General features: G+C 45.0%; 1 protein-coding gene across 1 annotated transcript; it reads left to right on the top strand.

The window, feature by feature from the left end:
• The first annotated feature begins 914 nt into the window (after positions 1-914).
• Positions 915-19340, top strand: LOC142071183 (ovochymase-1-like). Its single transcript, XM_075125823.1, has 6 exons — positions 915-969; positions 10794-10912; positions 12089-12186; positions 15675-15847; positions 17580-17675; positions 18979-19340. Exons 1-6 carry the CDS (start codon positions 915-917, stop codon positions 19338-19340), a joined length of 903 nt encoding a protein of 300 aa, XP_074981924.1.
• The last annotated feature ends 201 nt before the right edge of the window (positions 19341-19541 follow it).

Raw genomic sequence — 19541 nt, 5'->3', positions numbered from 1 at the left:
AGATCATCTAGTCCAACCCCCTGCTCAAAGCAGGACCAATCCCCAACTAAATCATCCCAATTAGGAACTAGAAATCTGAAAATGGCCCAGGATGGAAACTGAATCAATTTTCTGACTCCATCAAATCTGTGGGGGACTTTTTGTGTCACACTGTGGTGTTGATGCGTGGGTGTCTCTGGTACAACCAGGGACAAGATGTTAATAAACCCCCTGTTCACTGTTACAACTGTTAAATAGTTTAGTGTAGTTTGGGGTTTATGTTATCACTGGCTTATTTCGACTGTAACAGCCATCATTCCAAATCTAGTAATCTTTTTATTACATACACAAAAATAGATTTAAAGCATTTGAAATGTATTAAGTAAGGCTTTCATTTTAACACTATCCCCTGTTCCCTTTAGTCATGTAGTGTCTTTCCCCCCCCTGCTTTGAGAGGTTTTTAGATGGTATTAAGGATGTCCTTTAATCATGTACACTTCATGCATTACCTGGCCTTTTATGGGGAGGAAATAGAAAACGTTAGCTATGCTGGCCTGGAGCTGATGTGGTGGTTGTATCCTATTTTCTTTACGCCAAAATGAAGCAAGCGCACACAGGGGGAGGGAAAAGAATAGCAAAATTAGAAAGTGCAGTGTCTGTGTCTTGTGCTTCCACCTGCAGCATCGCTGCTGGAGACACGCAGGCCCAGCACACAATCTTATCTGCACGGCAGACCTGGCAGGCTTTTATCAGTACTGGGCTGTTTAAGGCATTACCTTGAATGCCTTTCTGGTCACAGGGTCACAGCAGAGCTTCAAAGGTTGTCTTGGCCAGGCAAGCCAGCCTCTTCTTAGACAGAAGACAAAAGGACCGAGATAGGAAAGAGAAGAAATAAGTTATCGAAGGAAAACAACATGAGGGAAGGCCTACGACCTATGGCTCGCATCCTGGATGTTGTTCAGAATTTAGCTGAAGCCAGTGGAGGTGGTGGTATTAGCTGGTTCCCTCCTGTTGGCCTGCTCTGCTAAGGATGCCTTTCATGATCAGAACAGTGAAGGCTCAAGGGTGTCATGGTGGATTCTGGTGATCCAGGAGACTGTGCATGTGGTAAAACTTCCCTCTTCCAGCCCACACGGATAAACAGTGTCCAAGAAGGGAGGGGACAATCTCAGCCCATTGAAAGGAACCAATCAAACTATATTTTGCTGACTTTAAACATTTCTTCCCATTTCTAGAACTGTTCAGCTTATTTGTTATGCCAGCGAATGACTTTAGCAGGGGCCTTGAATAGCCCTTATCACAAGTTCTTCTAACTTGAACAATCTAGCTTGCCCCAGTCTGACTGTTTCCAACGTTCACTGACTTTCATAAACAATGCTATGGAAGCCGAGTTGGCTTTTTGTTACCCTAACCACCTTAGGGCACAGGCCTCTGCACAATGACAACAGATAGACACCCACATAAAATTATAGGGCCAGATCTTCAGCAGGTGTAAACTGGCATAGCTCCATTAACTTATCAGAGTGGAGGAAGGTTACTAGTGATCAGTCTTGGAACCAATCTTACTCCACGTTTTTATTAATGACTATTTTGCTAATGAAATTTGCTGATGACACTAAGTTGGGGAGGCATCATCAAAACAGAGGAGAAGCAGAACATTACACTGGAAGAGCTGGCTGGCCTTGAAGAGTGGAGTGACAGAAATGGGGTGAAATGCAATAATACAAATTACAAGGTCTTTTGGGGTCTAATAATAATAATTTCTCCTACAAGCTGAGGATTCATATTGGCAGTGACAGGAGGAGGAGAGAGACCTAGGGGTGTGGGATGATCACAGGATGATTCTGAGCTACCTATGCGATGCGGTTGTGAGAAAGGCAAATTCAATCCTAGGATGTACCAGGGCGAGGCATTTCCAATAGTGAAACATTAATGCCATTGTGCAAGGTACTGGTAAGACCTCATCTGGCATCCTGTGTACAATTCTGGTCACCCATGTTCAATGATGAATTTAAACTGGAGCAGATGCAGGGAAGAGCTATTATAATGATCAGGGGAATGGAGGGCCTGTTTTATGAGAGGAGACTGGAAGAGCTTGGCTTGTTTAGTCTAGCAAAAAGCAAGCTGAGAGTGGATATCAATAAATTAGGGTGCTAAATACCAGGGAGGGTGAAGAGCTATTTAAGCTAAGGGCCAAATGAGAACAAGTGGATCTAAGCTGGTCATGAACAAATCCCGGATGGATATTAAATGAGGTTTCTAAGGCTGAGGATCTGGAACAGCCTTCCAGTAGGCGTTCTGGGAGTAAACAACTCAGTTTTAAGAGCAAGCTGGACAAATTTATGAGTGCAATTGTCTGATGGTGGTGTATCTGATGGTAGGGGGCAGGGTTCAATAGCCCTGTGGCTCACTATTATGTTCTGTAGCTCACACTTCAGGGTTTCAGCCAGCCACCATCTGGGAAAGAAAGGGATTTTTCCCCTGGGTATTCAGGGAGGGTTTTTAAAAAAATCTCCTTCCTCTGACAGCACAGGGATGGCCATGGTTGGAGATGGGACAGGGGCGGGGGGAGGAGGAAGGGAGAGAGGGCCAGGGTTCCGAGATGGTACCGAGCAGTCTCTTTCTCTCAGGTGCTTGGCTGGTTGGTTCTTGCTAGGGTGACCATATTTGCCTATACTGTATATGGGACACCTGGTAAAATTACTTGTATTCAAGTGAGTTCAGTGGCAATCAATCATACAAATGTTCAAATTAACATCAAGTTGACTGAGCCCCTGTTAAAAAGAAATACTGTGTAGTTGGATTCTTTTTATTTATCTTCTTCTCTTTAAGGGTTTACTGTTCACATGGGGAGGGGTGACTGACACACACACACGCGCATGGGGAGAGGTGATACACACACCCCTGTACACCTCTCTCACACAGGGTGAGGTGACCGACTGACCTGACCCTCCCTGCCCAGCGCTCTCCACCCTCCATGCCTGTCTGTGTCCCTGGGATGGACCCGCCTTCCCTGGTACCTGGCACCGCGACTTCCCGAGGCAACACGTGGGCCGGGGGCATGCAGGGTCACATACCCCCCCTCCCCAGATTTCTGACAGGGTTCACACCAGAATGTGGCCAGCAGCAGCCTTTCAGCACTGTGCAGGAGGGAAGGGACATGAGCTGCTTCCAGCTGCAGGGGAGGAGGAGGAGAAGGAGAAGGCATGACCTGGTCTGTGTCTTTGCAGAGGTCTTGTCTTCTTCCCCTGCCCCCCTCCCATGTGGCTGGAAGCAGCTTGTCCCTTCCTGCCCACATAGTGTTGAAAGGCAGCTAACACCTCCAGGCTGGCCACCCCTATAACCCAGCCACCTCCTGTCCCCCAGCTACATTGTGGGCAGGAAGCGGTTAAGCCATAAGGATGCACTGTGCACCAGGGCCGGGGGAACCTGACTGCTTCAGTAAACCTGGCCAGAGAGGTGGCTCAGCAGAGGAGGGTGCCTAAGGGATGGTGCAGTGCCACGCTCCCTGGGAGCAGGACCCAGGGCGGGATGGGGAGACGCGGGTGAAGAGGGTTCTAAGCCCCTGCCCTGGGGGCTGCTGCGGAGCCTGCAGATTTGGGGCGTGAACAGGCTGGAAATCACTTCCCCCCTCCCACTCCAGAGCTTAGTTGAGGGGCAGAGAGGCTTCCCCATGCCAGCGCTGTGCGGGGCTTTGCAACATGCAGGGCTCGGCTCCCCCTGGCCACTGCCCCGGGCCAAAAGGTCTTGGGCTTTCCCCGGGCACCGGCCCAGCCAGAGGCAGTGGGGGAAGGAAGGAGCCTGACAGGCAGGCTGTTGGTGTGCTGAGTGCTCTGACCAGGGGCTGGTTCTCTGCACAGTGCTGGGAGTGGGACATGTCCCACCAGGGGGGTTATGGAGGAGCAGTGGGGCTGGGAGGGGAGCCAAGGGGCAAAGCAGGGAGAGGACAGCAAGAGGGGGAGCATGTAAAGGGCGGATGGATGAGCAGCAGTGGCAACATGTAAGCTGTCACTGCGGCCCTCTGGCACCTGCCCACACTCACCAGCCACCGCAGCTCACAGCCAGTGCCGGCCAGGAACGGGATGGGGCCCTGCTGGCTGAGAGCTGGCACGCATCGGGGGCTGCGCGGACAGACCAGCAGAGGGAGTGGCCAGACCTTCACACTGCATCTTCACCCCGCCACAAGCCTCGCACCCCTAACCCCCTCGTCAGCCACTGGACCCCACCACTCACCACTGATGGGCGAGCGGCTGGCGAGCAGGGATTTGGCCAGCAATACTGAGGGGGGGGAGACAGAAAATACAGGACTATTTGTCTGCTTTTAATAAAAAGTCTGGACATCTGCAGGAGGGCTTAAATACGGGACTGTCCCTTTAAAAACGGGGCATCTGGTCACCCTAATTCTTGCTCACATGCTCAGGGTCTGAATGAAAGTCATAGATGGGGTTGGGAAGGAATTTTCCCCCAGGTCAGATTGCAGGGACCATGGAGTGTTTTCACCTCCTTCTGCAGCATGTGGGTGCGAGTCACTTGCCAGGATTATCTGGGTACATCTCACTTAATCATTTCCCTGCCATTGCGGGGGCCTTGGGCACTGATGCACCTCGGTCCCTCCTATTCTCTGCCTGTGGCACATCATAGTCTCATCTCCTGTAGGGCTGTAATACTTTGGTCTCATTTCAGGTGCTGGGTTTTGCATTGGTGCTGGGTGGTATTGTTGGCCTGTGCTAGATAAGAGGTCAGAGCAGATGAGCTTGTGGTCCTGTCTGGCTTTAAGCTTTTTGACTCTATGATTTAAATCGAGTTGTTTAGACTTACACTTGATGCAGATTAGGCCCAGAGCGTTACTCTGCTTCATGAGGTGGAGAGGAGGTGAAAGGTGGAAAGGGTTTGCTACTCTTTTCTTTGCTTGCTTCTTCTGCTTCTCAAGACTCCCATGGGAGGAGGTGAATGCCTAGAGATGGGCAGCATTGCGAGGCTACCTGGCAAGCCTGATTGGCATCTTCCTCCCCCTTCAGTCCAATTGAAACCAGTGGAAGATGGGTACAGCGAAGACCAGCTGAGGTGAAGATGAGACTCTGATGACAGCCTCCCAGACTCTGCCATGGGAGTTAGGAGCCTCAATACCTTGAGGATCTGGGGGTGATGATGTTTCTACAGCAGTAGCGCCCAGAGGAACAAGGCGCGGCAAGCTGGATGCTACACAAACACATAACAAGACCAGTCCCTGCTCTACATGCCTGTTTCCCCTGTAAAAGGTGGATAGTTATGCCCACCTTTATACAACCCTTCATGATTGTGTCATGAACAGGTAAGTTGTGTAAAAAGGTTAGTTTTCAAAAAGACCGTTTCCTGTTCTCCCAGAAGGGTGAGCTAAAGCCACCATGATGCCTTCAGACCTCCTAGGTAGCTATAAATAAAGGAGGCAACCTTGTTAGAAAGTGCCATGCTCCCACTCTGCATCGCTGCCCCACTCCCGCGAATGGTGACTAGCGTCATAACAGGGGATTAGGGAGCTAAATTATTTTTCAGTCAGCTACTTAGCATGAAAAGGTAAAGAATGGGCATATTTCAAAATAGGAAGGCTAGAGCCCGGGGGTGATAATGACAGGGAGAAAGAGGGGAACCGATGCAGAAAGCAGTCACTATTGCTTACAGTGCAATCTCTGTAGAGGGGCATAGATCCTGCGGGAATATTCTGCTACTGCTGATGGGGTCACCTATTCAATAGGGCTCCCCATAAGGCCTAATGGAGAGGAAGAAAGGGAGGAAAAGGGGGCAGGCCTGAAAGAGGAGGGTGGGGTCTAGATAGAAATTGATTGGGACCCTCTCTACAGGTGGCTGATTTGCAGCCCTATGACTCCACCTGCTGAGGCTGATTCACCTCCCCCCCCCATCTATTAAGGAATCCTGGCCTTGGAGCTGCAGCTGTGGGAAGGTTTAGCCTTTTTACAGGGGGGTAGTGAAAAGCAAAGTAGTGCAGAGGGGAAAGATTTGTTGTGTTAGACTCTTGTCTTTGAACACTCCACCCCTCTTTGGTTTTTGCTGGCTGGGGGTGGTAACTTGGCTTTAGTGTACTTTCATGTGGCCATGGGAGCATCTATGCAATTCCTCCTGTTTGTCTTTCTCTTCACTCAATGTGGTAAGTGAGTCCCTCCTTGTTCCAGCTCAAGGGCATGAAAGCAGAGACTGTAAGAAGCCTTGGTGTTGGGCTAGGCAGAGCTTTGTCTGGGAGGCTGTGCTGGAATTCTCATTGAGCATTTTCATAAGGCCATAATGGAGTTGAAGGACTTTAGAGGGTTACTTTCTCAATCTAGAGAAGAGGCAAGAACCCCAAGCCCCTCTGTATAGACCAATTTATGTCTCAACACAGGCTTGTGCCATGTGACTTTACAACGTGTGAGCCAAGCTCCAAACCAAGTGAGAAACTTGGTCAAAGCTCAAAGTTTATGCTACCAAATGTCAGACCATGAAGCCAACACCACTTCAAAATCATCTGTGGTTGGCTTGCTCCATAAATGTTCCCCTTATATTTTTGTCTCTTGGTGGCTGATATCTATGATGAAATGTAGTCAAGTTTAATAGGAATGGGCTATATAGTGCGTGTATTTTCTTGGCATCTCAACTGTGTCAGTACCTGATCGCCCCATGCAATGGTTAACTAGAGCAGGGATTCCCAAACTTCATTGCACTGCAACCCCCTTCTGACAACAAAAAATTACTACATGACCCTGGGAGGGGGGGACCAAAGCCTGAGCTTCCCTGAGCCCTGCTGTCCTGGGTGGCAGGGCCAAAGCCCCAAGGGCTTCAGCCCCAGGCAAGGGGTCTGTGACCTGAAGCCCTTAGGCTTTGGCCCTGAGTGGTGGGGCTTGGGTTTCAGCTTTAGCCTGAGCCCCAGCAACTCTAAGCCAGCTCAGGAGACTCCATTAAAATGGGGCTGTGACCCACTTTGGGGTCCTGACCCACAGTTAGAGAACCACTGAACTAGAGAAATTCTGCATGATCAATTATATAAACTGCCATAACTTGAGTAGGAGCAGCTGTTACCCCTTCCCTGTACTGCTTATCTGCTACAGCACCTGTTCTTTTTCTTCTTTCTTCAGGAGACATCCCCAGTCAAGCTAAACTGTAATGTGGCTTTGCAGATGTGTACAAATGATGACAAATAGGCTGAGTCCACTAAACTCACTTAAACTGGTGACCTAAGAAAGCTCTGAACAAGCTGTGTCTCAGAGCAATGTTCCCCAGCTGATATTCTTTGTGTGCATAAAGCCTTCCTCTGTGTCCTCCTTTATTAGTTAAAATACTAATGAATATGTTATGGGGGAGAGGGGTAAAATGGTGCATCTTGGAAGCACAGTAAATTCTCCAGAGCAGAAGATGTCAGGAAGGTAACATTGTGCAGGGGAATCCTGTGGCTCTCAAAGCAACTTACAAATGTTTTTCACCTGACTATCACTATAAATAAACTTGGAGGATCAGTGGATGTCAGTTTCACTGTACACACACAAATGATGAGAAATATTTCCATCAATAACTTAAATTAACAGATAGGCAAAATAAGAAAAATGCTCTTTGGGAACTGAATTTGATTTGATATTTACTTTGTATATTTTTGACATGGGATGATGCCAGTTTGTGGTTTTTAATGGTTATAAGGCTTTAGTTTTTGAATCTTGATGTCTACTGTCCTCTAATAATTATCTGACTCCCCTGATAATTTTGGGAAGCTGAAATTTAAATGGATAAAAATTAAAAATAAACATTTTCTGTTGAAATCATAAAAAAAATAATAAATCAAATTCTGCCAAGCCTGGCTGGAAATGATGCTATAATGAGCTGTGAGACTATCTAGCATAGCTAGTTCTCTGCTATTTCTTCCACTCCATTATGGTGCTTGCTGTTCCTCCCTTGTTAGCATTGCCTCTCTCCCCACCTAAATCAGTGGTCATCTCCCATGAAAGCCTGTATATTTTCCACTGCTTACAACAGTCCTGACATGTTGCTAAGACAACAGTGCCCTTAGGCATATGCATCCAGGAGTCCCTTGTCTAAACATCCAACCCACCAAGCATGGGCCTAGTTATAAATAAGAGGTATTTACCCCAATCAGAAGACTTTGAATGCTGCTTCCTCTTTCTGGAGTCCTTCAGGGCCTTTAGACTAGTGGTGGAAGGGAGCGGAAAACATTTTTCTGGAGATTCAGTGGTAACAAAATTCAGTTTAAAAGCAAGGAGAACATATTTGCTATGCTCTGGGTGGGGTCTCTAGCTTGTTTCTCTGTGGAAAACGTTGAAGTAAGAGTTCTGTGGGAATGGAAGCTTCTTCTGTGGAGATGCTGATTTCCCAACTATTTACCATCCTAGTCTCAATTCCACAGGACAAGTTCTCTATATGGCTCACCATGAAAGTCCTAGATGAGGAAATGTGGGGCTTTAATTTGGTTTGAACTCCTACAAAGCTTTCTAAAACCTCAAGGGTGTGATCCTTTGTTTCTGATGCCAATGGTGATTAGCCAAATTAAAGAATGAGCAAACAAAACCCCTTCAGGTTTGTGTGGAACCAAGATAAATATGGGGTCTCCAGTGGGTGACATTATCCACATTGCAGGGCAGTGTTAGGGCTAAAGGAGTATAGAACCCTGTTCCATAGCATCTGCTTGGGAAAGAGCCAATGATTTTAGTAACTAGATTCTGATCTCTGATGGACCAGTATTGATTGGGAACGACTTCCAAGGAGTTACTTCAGGCTTATGCCAGTGTAAATGAGATCAAAATCCAGCCTTTTATGTATGTATAAGCACAAAGCTGTGGCAACCTGGCATTCTGTCTAGGCTAGAACTGAACAACTGTCCAGTACTTTTTAGGTTTCATTTTACGTGTGTTTCATTTGTGATGTTGGTGGGGAAATTCCACCTGTCAGGTGTTCCTATGGGAAGTGTGTTGGCCTTGAACTAATGATGTAGTGCTTACAGCCCACTCAGGTGCAGGAACAGACCAGCTGAGTGATGCAGAAGAATTGCTGTTGTCCCATCAGGGGACGAGCCAGAATGCTGAAGATCCATCTGTCTCTGAACCATCTAGCCTGGGGATACGAGACCCTGGTATGAGGCGTTACCATCCAGTAGCTCTTTTCTTTGTGTCTCAGATCTTTATAATCATTCATGCATATACTGTTAACTGTGATTAATAACTTTCTGCAATGGATAAGATGAAGAGGGGTTTCTTCAGGCCCCAGCATGTCTTCTGCCAGGTCTGTGAAACAAGTACGTTGTTTTCTGCTGGGTGAAAAAAAAAATTTTCCCCAGAAAACATAAATAAGATTGCAACAGATTTATTCTGAACTCCATGGCTTATTCCAGTATCTAAAACCAAACCAGACACAGTTGTTCTCAGCTGGCCACAATCATATTTTCCCTCTGTTTGTCCCTTAAGTTTCAAAGGTACAATTGCTTCTCAAATGGATTCAGGGAATGTATGTCTCTTTGGATTGCTTGTCAACCTGAAGCAAAAGATTGCATGCTGAGCCTGTTCAATTCAGCTAGAGAGATGATCTTTCATAACTGACTCTAGCTGGTCCCTTTATTTACTACTTTCAAGTTTAAAAAGCCCCTTGTTGCAATACACAGATATTTAATATTGCAGAGCCCTCTTGAGTACTGAAAAAATAGATTAAACAGACCAGCACTATATCCCATGGCGCTTGTTAGGTAACTTTACAAGTGCCAATAACATTTGATCAGTAATAATTTTATCATCTTTATTTTTCAACTGCTGAGTGAATGAATAGCTTTGATACATTTGATGGAAGCTGAACTAACTATTAAGCACCATCACACTTAAGACAAATTGACTTCATTCTGATCTATTCTCTAGACATACCAGTCTGGTGCACTCTATATAGTCTCCACCTGAGTTCGCTTCATTTTGGAAGTCAAACTTAGTACAGTAGAACCTCAGAATTATGTACACCTTGGGAATGGAGGTTCGCAACTCTGAAATGTTTGTAACTCTGAACAAAACATTATGGTTGTTCTTTCAAAAGTTTACAACTGAACATTGACTTAATACAGCTTTGAAACTTTACTATGCAGAAGAAGAATGTTGCTTTCCTTTTTTTTTTTTTTTTAAAAAGTAGTTTACATTTAACGCAGTACTCTATTGTATTTGCTTTTTTGGTCTCTGCTGCTGCCTGATTGCATACTTCCGGTTCCAAATGAGGTATATGGTTGAGTGGTCAGTTCATAACTCTGGTGTTCATAACTCTGAGGTTCTACTGTTGAAGGCAGTGGCTCTCAACCTTTCCAGACTACTGTACCCCCCTGATTTGTCTTGAGTACCCCCAAATTTCACCTCACCTAAAAACTACTTGCTTACAAAATCACACGCAAAAATATACAAATGTCATAGCACGCTATTACTGAAAAATTGTTTACTTATTCTTGCCATATAATTATAAAATCAATTGGAGTATAAATATTGTACTTACTTTTCAGTGTATAGTACATAGAGCCGTATAAACAAGTCACTGTATGAAATTTTGGTTTGTACTAACTTTGCTAGTGCTTTTTATGTAGCCTGTTGTAAAACTAGGCAAATATCTAGATGAGTTGATGTGCCCGCAGGGATGCAAACCACTGGTTTAAGGCTTTATAATCCAGTACTTAAACATGCAATTCCCAGTATTGGCCACTAGTGGTACTGTTAGAGATTGATTACAAAATCAGCATTGTCCTGTTGAGACTCCCGAGGCGGTACACTTGTATGTATCAAAGTTGTTTCAGTGCATAACATTTTCCTTTCTGTCTGGTGTAGGATTGAAATGTGGAGTTCGTCCTGTTGACTTGGAGAACCAGAAAAGTTTCCTGCTGTCTGGATTCTTTTCTAGAATTGTTGGAGGCAGAAATTCAGTGGCTGGGGGGCAACCTTGGCAGGTCTGTGACACAAAGACAGTAACTTCTTGAGGGAGAAGTGATTTTTTTTTTCCTCAAGGCATAGACAGTAACTGAGGATGCCTGCATTCAATAAGGAGCCAAATGCCCTTTCCCAACCTGTATCTTAATTTAAAATCCCTCTTCTCCCTTAATCCCTGAAGTTACTAAGGTACAAGTTGTTTATAGTTTTGGGGACCAGAATTTTAGGTGGAGTAAATTTACTGAATTCAGTGGTGCTATGCCGATTTATATCGGCTAAAGATCTAGTCCTGAATGTTTAATGTGTGTGGTATTTTTGTGCCTGAACTGGTCCCCAAAAGCACATACCTTTTCACAAAGGATTTGAATGTAATCTATGGGGTGGATTAGTTTGAGGGATTTTTTTCCCAATAACTGATAATTCTGGGGTTACGTCTGACCTTCAGGGAATAAGTTCCAAACTCTTTTATACTTCTAACATACAAAAATTGTCTCTTCCATAGAAGGAAACTGCCCACATTTTAATAACAGTATTGCGTACTGGCCTTCTGTTGGCTGTAAGAGTCCTAAAGTTCACCTGTCGCTTCTTCATAGTAGCGCAAAATGCTGGATTAGCTGTATTTGTGGTTGAGGAATTCTTGCCTAATTGGTTCTTCTGTTGGCAAAGTCAGGGAAGTCTCACTTCACAGAAATGTTCTCTCACGCTGCCGACTTAAGTTCATGTAATAAAAGGATTGGGTCATTGCTTCCAGACTTTCATTTGGAAGTAAATTAGCAATTTTTGACACTGTCAGTGGATGTAACATTACTGCTTCCTGTTACTATGGTCCTATCTTCTCCCCATGAAACAATTTCTGGTGATACATAATGGTAAGTAGGAACTCCCTCTAGGCACTTCTGCATTTCAGGGAATTCCAAGTTTCTATCCACACTCTGCTGCTTCAGCTCTTCCCAATCCGTGAAATTAAGGATAGCTATCAAGGGTGAATCCACAATTTAGACGACACTTCTCTGGTCACAAGTCATTTGGGAATTCTTCTCTAGAAATGAGAGGGTTCAAAAACCTCCCTTTTTTTGGCACCACCATCTGTCGTGATCTGGAGAACTTCCTCAATCTTTGTGCTATTTTGGATGCTCTTTTAGAGGGCAGTATAACTAGCTTCACCTTAAATGTGTGTGACTTTCTTTTTTGTAAAGGTATCTCTCAAGTTGGGTCGTTTCCACTTCTGTGGTGGCAGTTTAATACAAGAGGATGTGGTTGTAACTGCGGCTCACTGCGTATTCACCCTTGAGCAGTAAGTTAGAGAATGCTGTTTTTGTCTTTAGCCTTTAAGTTACTTCATTAAAGCCCCTGTCTATTAGGAAGGAAAGCTCCATTATATATGTGTGCATGTGTGCTGCTTCCCAGCTGGAGAAGAAAATGGCATTAGAATATCTGAAGTAGGGCCGTGCTGTGCTACACTCATGCTCTCTTTGTGGAGCAATAGCGTCTAATCCATTGGGTTTTTCCAACTGTTTCATTCTGCAAGCTGCTTCAAGAGCAATAGATCTTAATGGCTCTTCTCCATGGCTTAATTTGTGCTGGGGCTTGCAAGGGGTGAGCCCTGGTAGCTGTAGGCTTGGCAGTTCATAGCCCCGGCACCTCTGGGCTTGCTGAACCTTTTTATGAAATTTAAAAAAATTGCTTGAGCCCCAGCGCCTCTTTCATTACAAATTAAGCACTGTTCTTCACTCCTCCCAAAACCCTATCTGCCCACTCCATGGTTCTCAGAATATTTCACTTCAAGGACCACCAAGAAGGATTCCCTGATTACTGGTGGTTCACAGATCACAATTTAAAACCTTCAACATTCTCTACATGGGTTAAATAGTAGTAGAGCTCATAATGGCTAGGAATCTGACTATGCTAGCTGACTCTTGTGCTTTGAGTGAACCTACTTTGTCCAAAGAAGGAGCTTTTACTGAGTGAAATATCCCCATACCACTGCAATGTGGATTTGGTGGTCTGAGTCCACTTTATCACTAGAACCACCACAGTTTAGCCCTCTTCTTGGCTCGCAACTGAGAGCGGGTCTACACTACGGGGTTAAGTGGACCTAAGCTACGCAACTCCAGCAACGTTATTCATGTAGCTGGAGTCAACATAGCTTAGGTCGACTTATTGCGGTGTCTACACAGTGCTGGGTCGATGGGAGAAACTCTCCTGTCGAGTTACCTTATGCTTTCATTCCAGTGGAGTACCAGAGTTGACAGGAGAGTGATCTGTGGTCGATTTAGTAGGTCTTCACTAGACCTGCTAAATTGACCCCTGGTAGATTGATCGCCACAGCATCGATCCACGGTAAGTGTGGACATTCCCTGAGATTGAATGACCTTACTAATCTTAGATGATGATAATACCAAGCCCTTTATATAGTGCTCTGCATCCATAGAGCTTTTCAAAGGAGGGAAAAATCATCATTTCCATTTACTGATGGGAACTGGCGGTACAGAAAGGTGAAGTGACTTTTTCACAAGGACACTCCATAGACTAGCACAAGAACCAGAATAGAATGCAGGGCACCTGAGTCCCAGACCACTGCCCCGTCCACTGGATCTCACTGTCCCTAACTGAGGAAGGAAACCAAAATTGTGATTCTTTTAGCTCAGCGACTGAGGTGCACTGGTGGAAAAAGCTGCAGACAGCTCATGCTACCACTGCTCATGCTGTGCCTAATCTGTGATTAATTGGGGGATTTCACTCTCCAGGATTGGAAACCTGGTACCTTTCAGCAGCACTAAATCCACACAAAATAGGAGGGAGATGAATGCTGCACTGCAAGGGAAAGCACCTATATAGTTAACTGGTGTAGTCTGCTGTACTTCTCTGCCGCACTTTAAAACATTCTTCCGTGCCGAAAGTAACTGGTGGTGAAATGTCAATTGTTCAAACCCAGCAGAGGGAGAGGGGTTTGAACCCCTTATTCAATGGTTCTGAAATCCTTCAGCACTGAGTCAGGGGTGGGGGTTGGGAGTTGTTAGGAACAATGATCGCTGTAGATATGAGAACTGAGGACGGTAGGAAACAATCAGCAGCTGAACCCACTGTGGTTTCTCCTTTTTTCCTCGCCTGTTCAGTATCTGGGCTAGAACATTTTTTTTTTTTTTTGGAAGCTCAGAAATAATTCTAACTTATTTCTGGAGATTGCCTAAAAGACTAGGCGGGGGGGGGGGGGGGATTTGTGAAAACATCCTTGATGTTTTTTCTTTTCTCTTTATTGAAATTCTGACAAATCTTTACCAAACTTATCTCCCAAGAGAGAGACACAGTCTCCATAGTTCTGAATCATTTCTCTGCGTTATTGAGAGACAGATAACGTTAGGAAGAGGAAAAGACATTGTTTGCACAACCTGCTTATGGGAGATTTGTTGAATACACCGCATGTTGTTCACATGTGTGCATCTATAAAACAGGCATACTGTAGAGCGGGAGAAAGGAACCCTAATACTGCCTATGGATAGGTTAAGCACTTCCCCTGAAGTCACCCGGGATGTCTACACAGCAAAGAAAACTCCACAGCTGGCCCGAGCCAGTCAACTCATGCTCGTGTGGTTCGGGCTGCAGGGCTATTTCATTGCTGTGTAGACTTCTGGCCTCGGGCTTTAGCCCAAGTTCTGGGACCCTCCCGTCCTATAGGGTCCTCCAGCCCGAGCCCAGATGTCTACTCAGCAGCGAAATAGCCCTGCAGCCAAGACCAGCGAGCCCGAGTCAGCTGGCTTGTGCAGGTTTTTCTTTGTTGTGTAGACAATCCCCATGATGGAGCTGGGGACTGAGTCCAGACTTTTAGAGTCTTAGTCCAGTGAAAAACCATCCTACCCCTCTGTCTATAACTTCCTGATCTGTTACCCTCCTGTACAGATCAGATCAGGTTTGTGCACAACTTGTCCGTCTCAAGAGAATATAGTAAATCCCTTTATTTTTATTTGCAATGTATTACCTGTAAGTTTAGTGTACAATAAAGGTTAAGTGTCGCTTACTAACTTGGTAAATGCTAAAAGAAGTAACTCAGTGTGATTGTCCCGGGCAGCACCAAAATACCTGAGTTCATTAAGCACAATGCCATGTTGCTGTGTTCATAAACCCCCAAGAGCTGTACCAGAGACATGACTGTTTCCAAATAAATATTAAACATTTGTCTCAAGTATATGTAACTTCCTAAAGCCCTCTCAAAGGTTTTATTCACTTGGGCTCCTCCTCCAAATCTTCTCCCTTCTGTGTCCCCTTCTCCCAAACACTATGAATTAAAAACAAGCAGGAAATTTTTTTCAAAGCACCTTAAAGGACTTAAGCACTCATCTCCCACTGATTTAAGGTGCCCTGGGCCTCTCTAAAGATCCTAGTCTAAAGGCTGCAGGTGATCCATTGTTGCAAGCAAAGTCCAGGCCAGAGCTTATAAGAGTCCTCGTATTACTGAGTGGGAGGTAGAACAAAAAGGCAGTCAATTAAGAAATAAAATCTCTCAACAGTATTCTAGCACTCTGACCCTGAGGCAAGGTGACCCCATAAGGCCAAGTGAAAGTAGCATAGCTGGAAAAAGCCTGCTTATTGAAGGCTAGATTCAGGCCCTAAGCAGGGAAGGATGTAGTAAGGTCACATTTTCCATGTGTTGAACTTCCCAGTAATGAGAGAATTGCTTGTACATAGCTGTTTCTTACAGGAAATTATCAGCCTTGGCTCCATGCGTAACAGACTGAAGTGTGTTGGCAAACCTCTCTGTCATTAACCTTGCCCTTTTTTTGTCAGGAAACTAGTGAAGAATCTCATTGTGACTGTTGGAGAACATAACCTCAGAAAGGCAGACGAGCAAGAACAGAACATTCCTGTCTCTCAAGTCATTGTTCACCCTGACTTCAACAGACTTGGCTACATGGATTCTGATATTGCTCTGCTATATCTGAAATACAGAGTAAAGTACGGTAAGGGAGGAGACTGAGTGAAAGTGCTTCAGAGAGGGTCCTTCACTATATCTAGCTTGCCAGTTTAGAGCAACTTTTTATTCTATTATCTCTCTGTAATGCTCTTTCCAGCATATAAAACACCTTCCTGTTAGTGTCTTTACTTCTGGCCAAGTAGATTATACATGCTAAATCCAGTTTAGTCTTAGTGATCTTGTCCAAATAATTGTCCCTCAGGTCAAGTCTTTGTTCTGGGGCTTCTCATGTTTTCTTCATACTGTTGATCTTTGCAACACTAGAGAGCACAAAAAGTCAAATTGTCTTCCGGTTGTAGTAATTCTATATTTTCTTTACCTCTCGGAAAGCTCGCTCCTCTCTAATTAGCTTGCTCCCCTTGTCCGCTTCATTCAGCACCACCAGTCTCCACTGTTTGTGAAGAGGAAGAGATGTGATGCCACAAACAGCAGATTGTTCCATCATTGAATGGATCTGGCAAAGTGAGAAGGCTTAAATTTAAATGCCCATCTCCCTGATTTAAACACAAATCATCCGGTATCTGTCATAGCGGCAAAGGTGAACACAAGGGGAATTTTAAAGCCATGTTAAAAGGCTTTCTGGAGTGTGGCTTTTTGCATACAGATTCATAGAGGGTCAGGAGACTATATGGGATACATAGATCCTTTCGCTGCCTGATCAAATCCCACCCAAGTCGGCCATGATTACCAGCGGCCAAGTCGGCCTGATGGTAACAATTCCAATCAGTGGCCCTTCTAAAATGACTTTGGTCTATCATAGTCTAGCTCCCAGTGGACAGGTGTCTAAGCATCACAAAATCATTGAGATAAGTGGCACTAAAGTTGCACCTTTTTGAAGCTCTCAGTGGAGAGGATTGAATGGGTATGGAAAAGCAAACCACACTCGTTAGCCAGGAAGTGTTCAGTTAAGGGTTGAGGCCTGTTGGCAGGCCAGTGAGAGGAGGTTTGCTTTTCCACTACCTATGTGCCTATTTTGTGGCTAAAGAAACTTAAGTCTCCAGTCATGATGCTTGAAAACATCTTTTGAGTCATCTGGACAATCCCTCCAGGAGAAGGTGGGGCTGTCTTCTACACTGGTAAGTGTTCTTTAAAGTTTGTCAATGTCATGGCCTAATTCATTTATTTTCAAGACAAATCAAGTAGCTTTTGATCCCTTTCTCCTCTGATCCCCAAAAAGAAACCTACAACGGTATTCACCTAGTTTGAGAGCAGAGCTGAGCAAATTTTTAGTTTTGAGTGTCCTGTGTAAATCAGAACTCCACTTCTCGTGACATATGGTCAGCATTCCTGTCTGCAGAGAATAGAATGCTCAACAGGATCTACAACCGGTCACTATCACGGGCTGTAAGAGAATTGTACATAGGACAGTTCCCTTTTCTGTCCTTCATGCTGCTGCTTCTTTTCCCTCCCACCCCCCACCGCCCTTGTCTCTTTCCTCTAGTCTGGTTCTTGCTTGCTAAGTTTCACTTGAATGTGGCCAGCCAAAACATTGTTCATGTTTTTTTCTCTAAAACAATGTGACTTCTCAAGATTACTTCAATTTAAAGGTGATTGACTTGATTTACTTTTAGCTGTTTGATTGAATTGCTTTAGAAAAATGTCTAGTTCAAAGGACCTTGATCCATTCTGTTCACACAATAAAGGACATTGTGCAGAGAGAATCACTTCCGACAGCCTGGAGTTCATGTACTCACATTTGTGTGCACTTTCCTTCTTAGGGCATAGGGTTCAGCCAATCTGCCTTCCCCACAAAGATGATAAATTTGTGGCCGGGACTCTTTGTGTTGCTAGTGGCTGGGGCAGGGTGTCTGAGGGTAAGTAAAATGTCAGGTTCTTACAATGACAACATTGATGTGTGGGTACTGAGATAAAGAAAAGGGAGTCGCCTTGTTTCTACAATAGAAATAGAACATCTCTCCAAGGGAAAAAGCCAATCAGTGGTTCTCTATTTTGCTGATAGCATGACAAACTATGCTGTGCTCTGAAGGTCTCTTCCAGACATGATGTGCAAAGGACCAGTGTGCCAGAAGCACTGTCCTGGGCAGAGCCTTGGAATCTCCTTACTCTGGTGCTCCATAACGCTATTCCTCTACCCATCTCACAACTTTTTGTGAACAATTAATTAAGCTCCATCACACCCTTGTGAAGTAGAGAAGTATCCTCCCCATCCCAATCATGCGGATGGGGAAACCAAAGCATGGAGGTGACTTGGTGAAGGCCACATGAGTCAGTGGAAGGGCTAGAAATAGAACCCAATCTTCTGATGCCGTAGTTCCATGATCTAGTTGTAATCTTTGTGCATTAGATAACCACTAGATGATGCATCTCCGCCTTCTTCCTAGTTTTTTTTAAATACATAATGGGATCACTTGGGCCTTAGCTTACATACACAAACTGTTAAAAGAACATTATTAAGGTTGCAAGGTCAAGCACTCAAATTAAGCAATGCTAGGATTAAGGTTGCTTGTGCATAGCATTATGTAGCCCTTTATATGCTCAAGGCAAAGCTCCCATTGACTTCAGGTGCAGCACAGAGAAACAGGCCACCTGATCTCAATTCCAGTGCTCAGAATCAACCCTACCCAGGCCAGTTCTAGCAGTGTTTTTTCAAAGACTTGCTGTCCTCATGAAAGTCTGCCTAAATTTGTTGTAACAGGTACATCCCTGACACCAAGCCACCCCCCTGCTAAATTGCAGGTCCCTGCTCCAAAGCATGGGAGCACCAGAGCAGTTAAGAGCAAATGTCACTAGAATGATTTTACCAGGGCAAATCAATGTGTTTTTTTCCCCCTAGCCTTGTTCATGGATGTGGTCGAACCATTTCAGCTGAAACTTTTCAGAACAAGTCTGCCTGAGGCAGACACCAACATGGAAAATGTCAGCTCAAAGGGTTCTAGTTGGGTGAAAGTATACAGACCTGAAAACAAGCTCTTTTAACCGGAGGTCTCAGCTAATCTAAATAAGAGACAGGCAGCATTGTCAGCCCTGCCTGTATAATACTGAATGAAATCATGGTAGCCAGGATGTGGCTCTAGATCTGCAGCATAACTTCCTGCTCTGAAGCAAGGAGGGGGGGTTCTAGGATGTCTGATGTTGCCTGTTTCCTTCCTTCTGCAGCTGGTGAACTATCTAATGTTCTACAGGAGGTGGAGCTCCCCATCATTGATAGGCGAACCTGCAGTGCCCTGTTAAAGCAAATGAATCTGCCTCCAGTAGCAAGCTCCATGCTATGTGCTGGCTTTCCTGATGGTGGGAAGGATGCGTGCAAGGTAAAGGGTCAGCATTCGGCAGGGTCTTTCTGTATAGTGAGTTCTCCAAATGGAGGCAGACTCCAACCCTTCCCACCAGTCACTCCTGTATTCTTGCTTACCGGAATGGCAACATGCCCTAAAGAGGGAGGGGTGGAGGAAGACAAGGAAGGAAAGGAATTGAATCTTGTCCACTACTACTTGTATGTTGCTACTGAACTGAGGCCTTAAAAGGATCTTGAGGCTAATGAAGGCCTTGTCTATCCTAGTCTTTTGGGGGAAATTTCCCACTGGTAGGAGTGCTGCTATAGACAAGGAACTGGTGTATTTAACCACCTTTTCGTCTGGAGCTGGCCTGAATGGGATCAGATGACATGGTGAATGATATGCCTGAGCCCTGTCTAAGCTCCTGTTGCTACTACTGGTGAAACT

Source organism: Caretta caretta, chromosome 1, assembly GCF_965140235.1.
Source record: "Caretta caretta isolate rCarCar2 chromosome 1, rCarCar1.hap1, whole genome shotgun sequence".
Lineage (NCBI taxonomy): Eukaryota > Metazoa > Chordata > Testudines > Cheloniidae > Caretta > Caretta caretta.
Note: the sequence above shows the minus strand (reverse complement) of the source record. Positions and strands in the feature narration are given on the sequence as shown.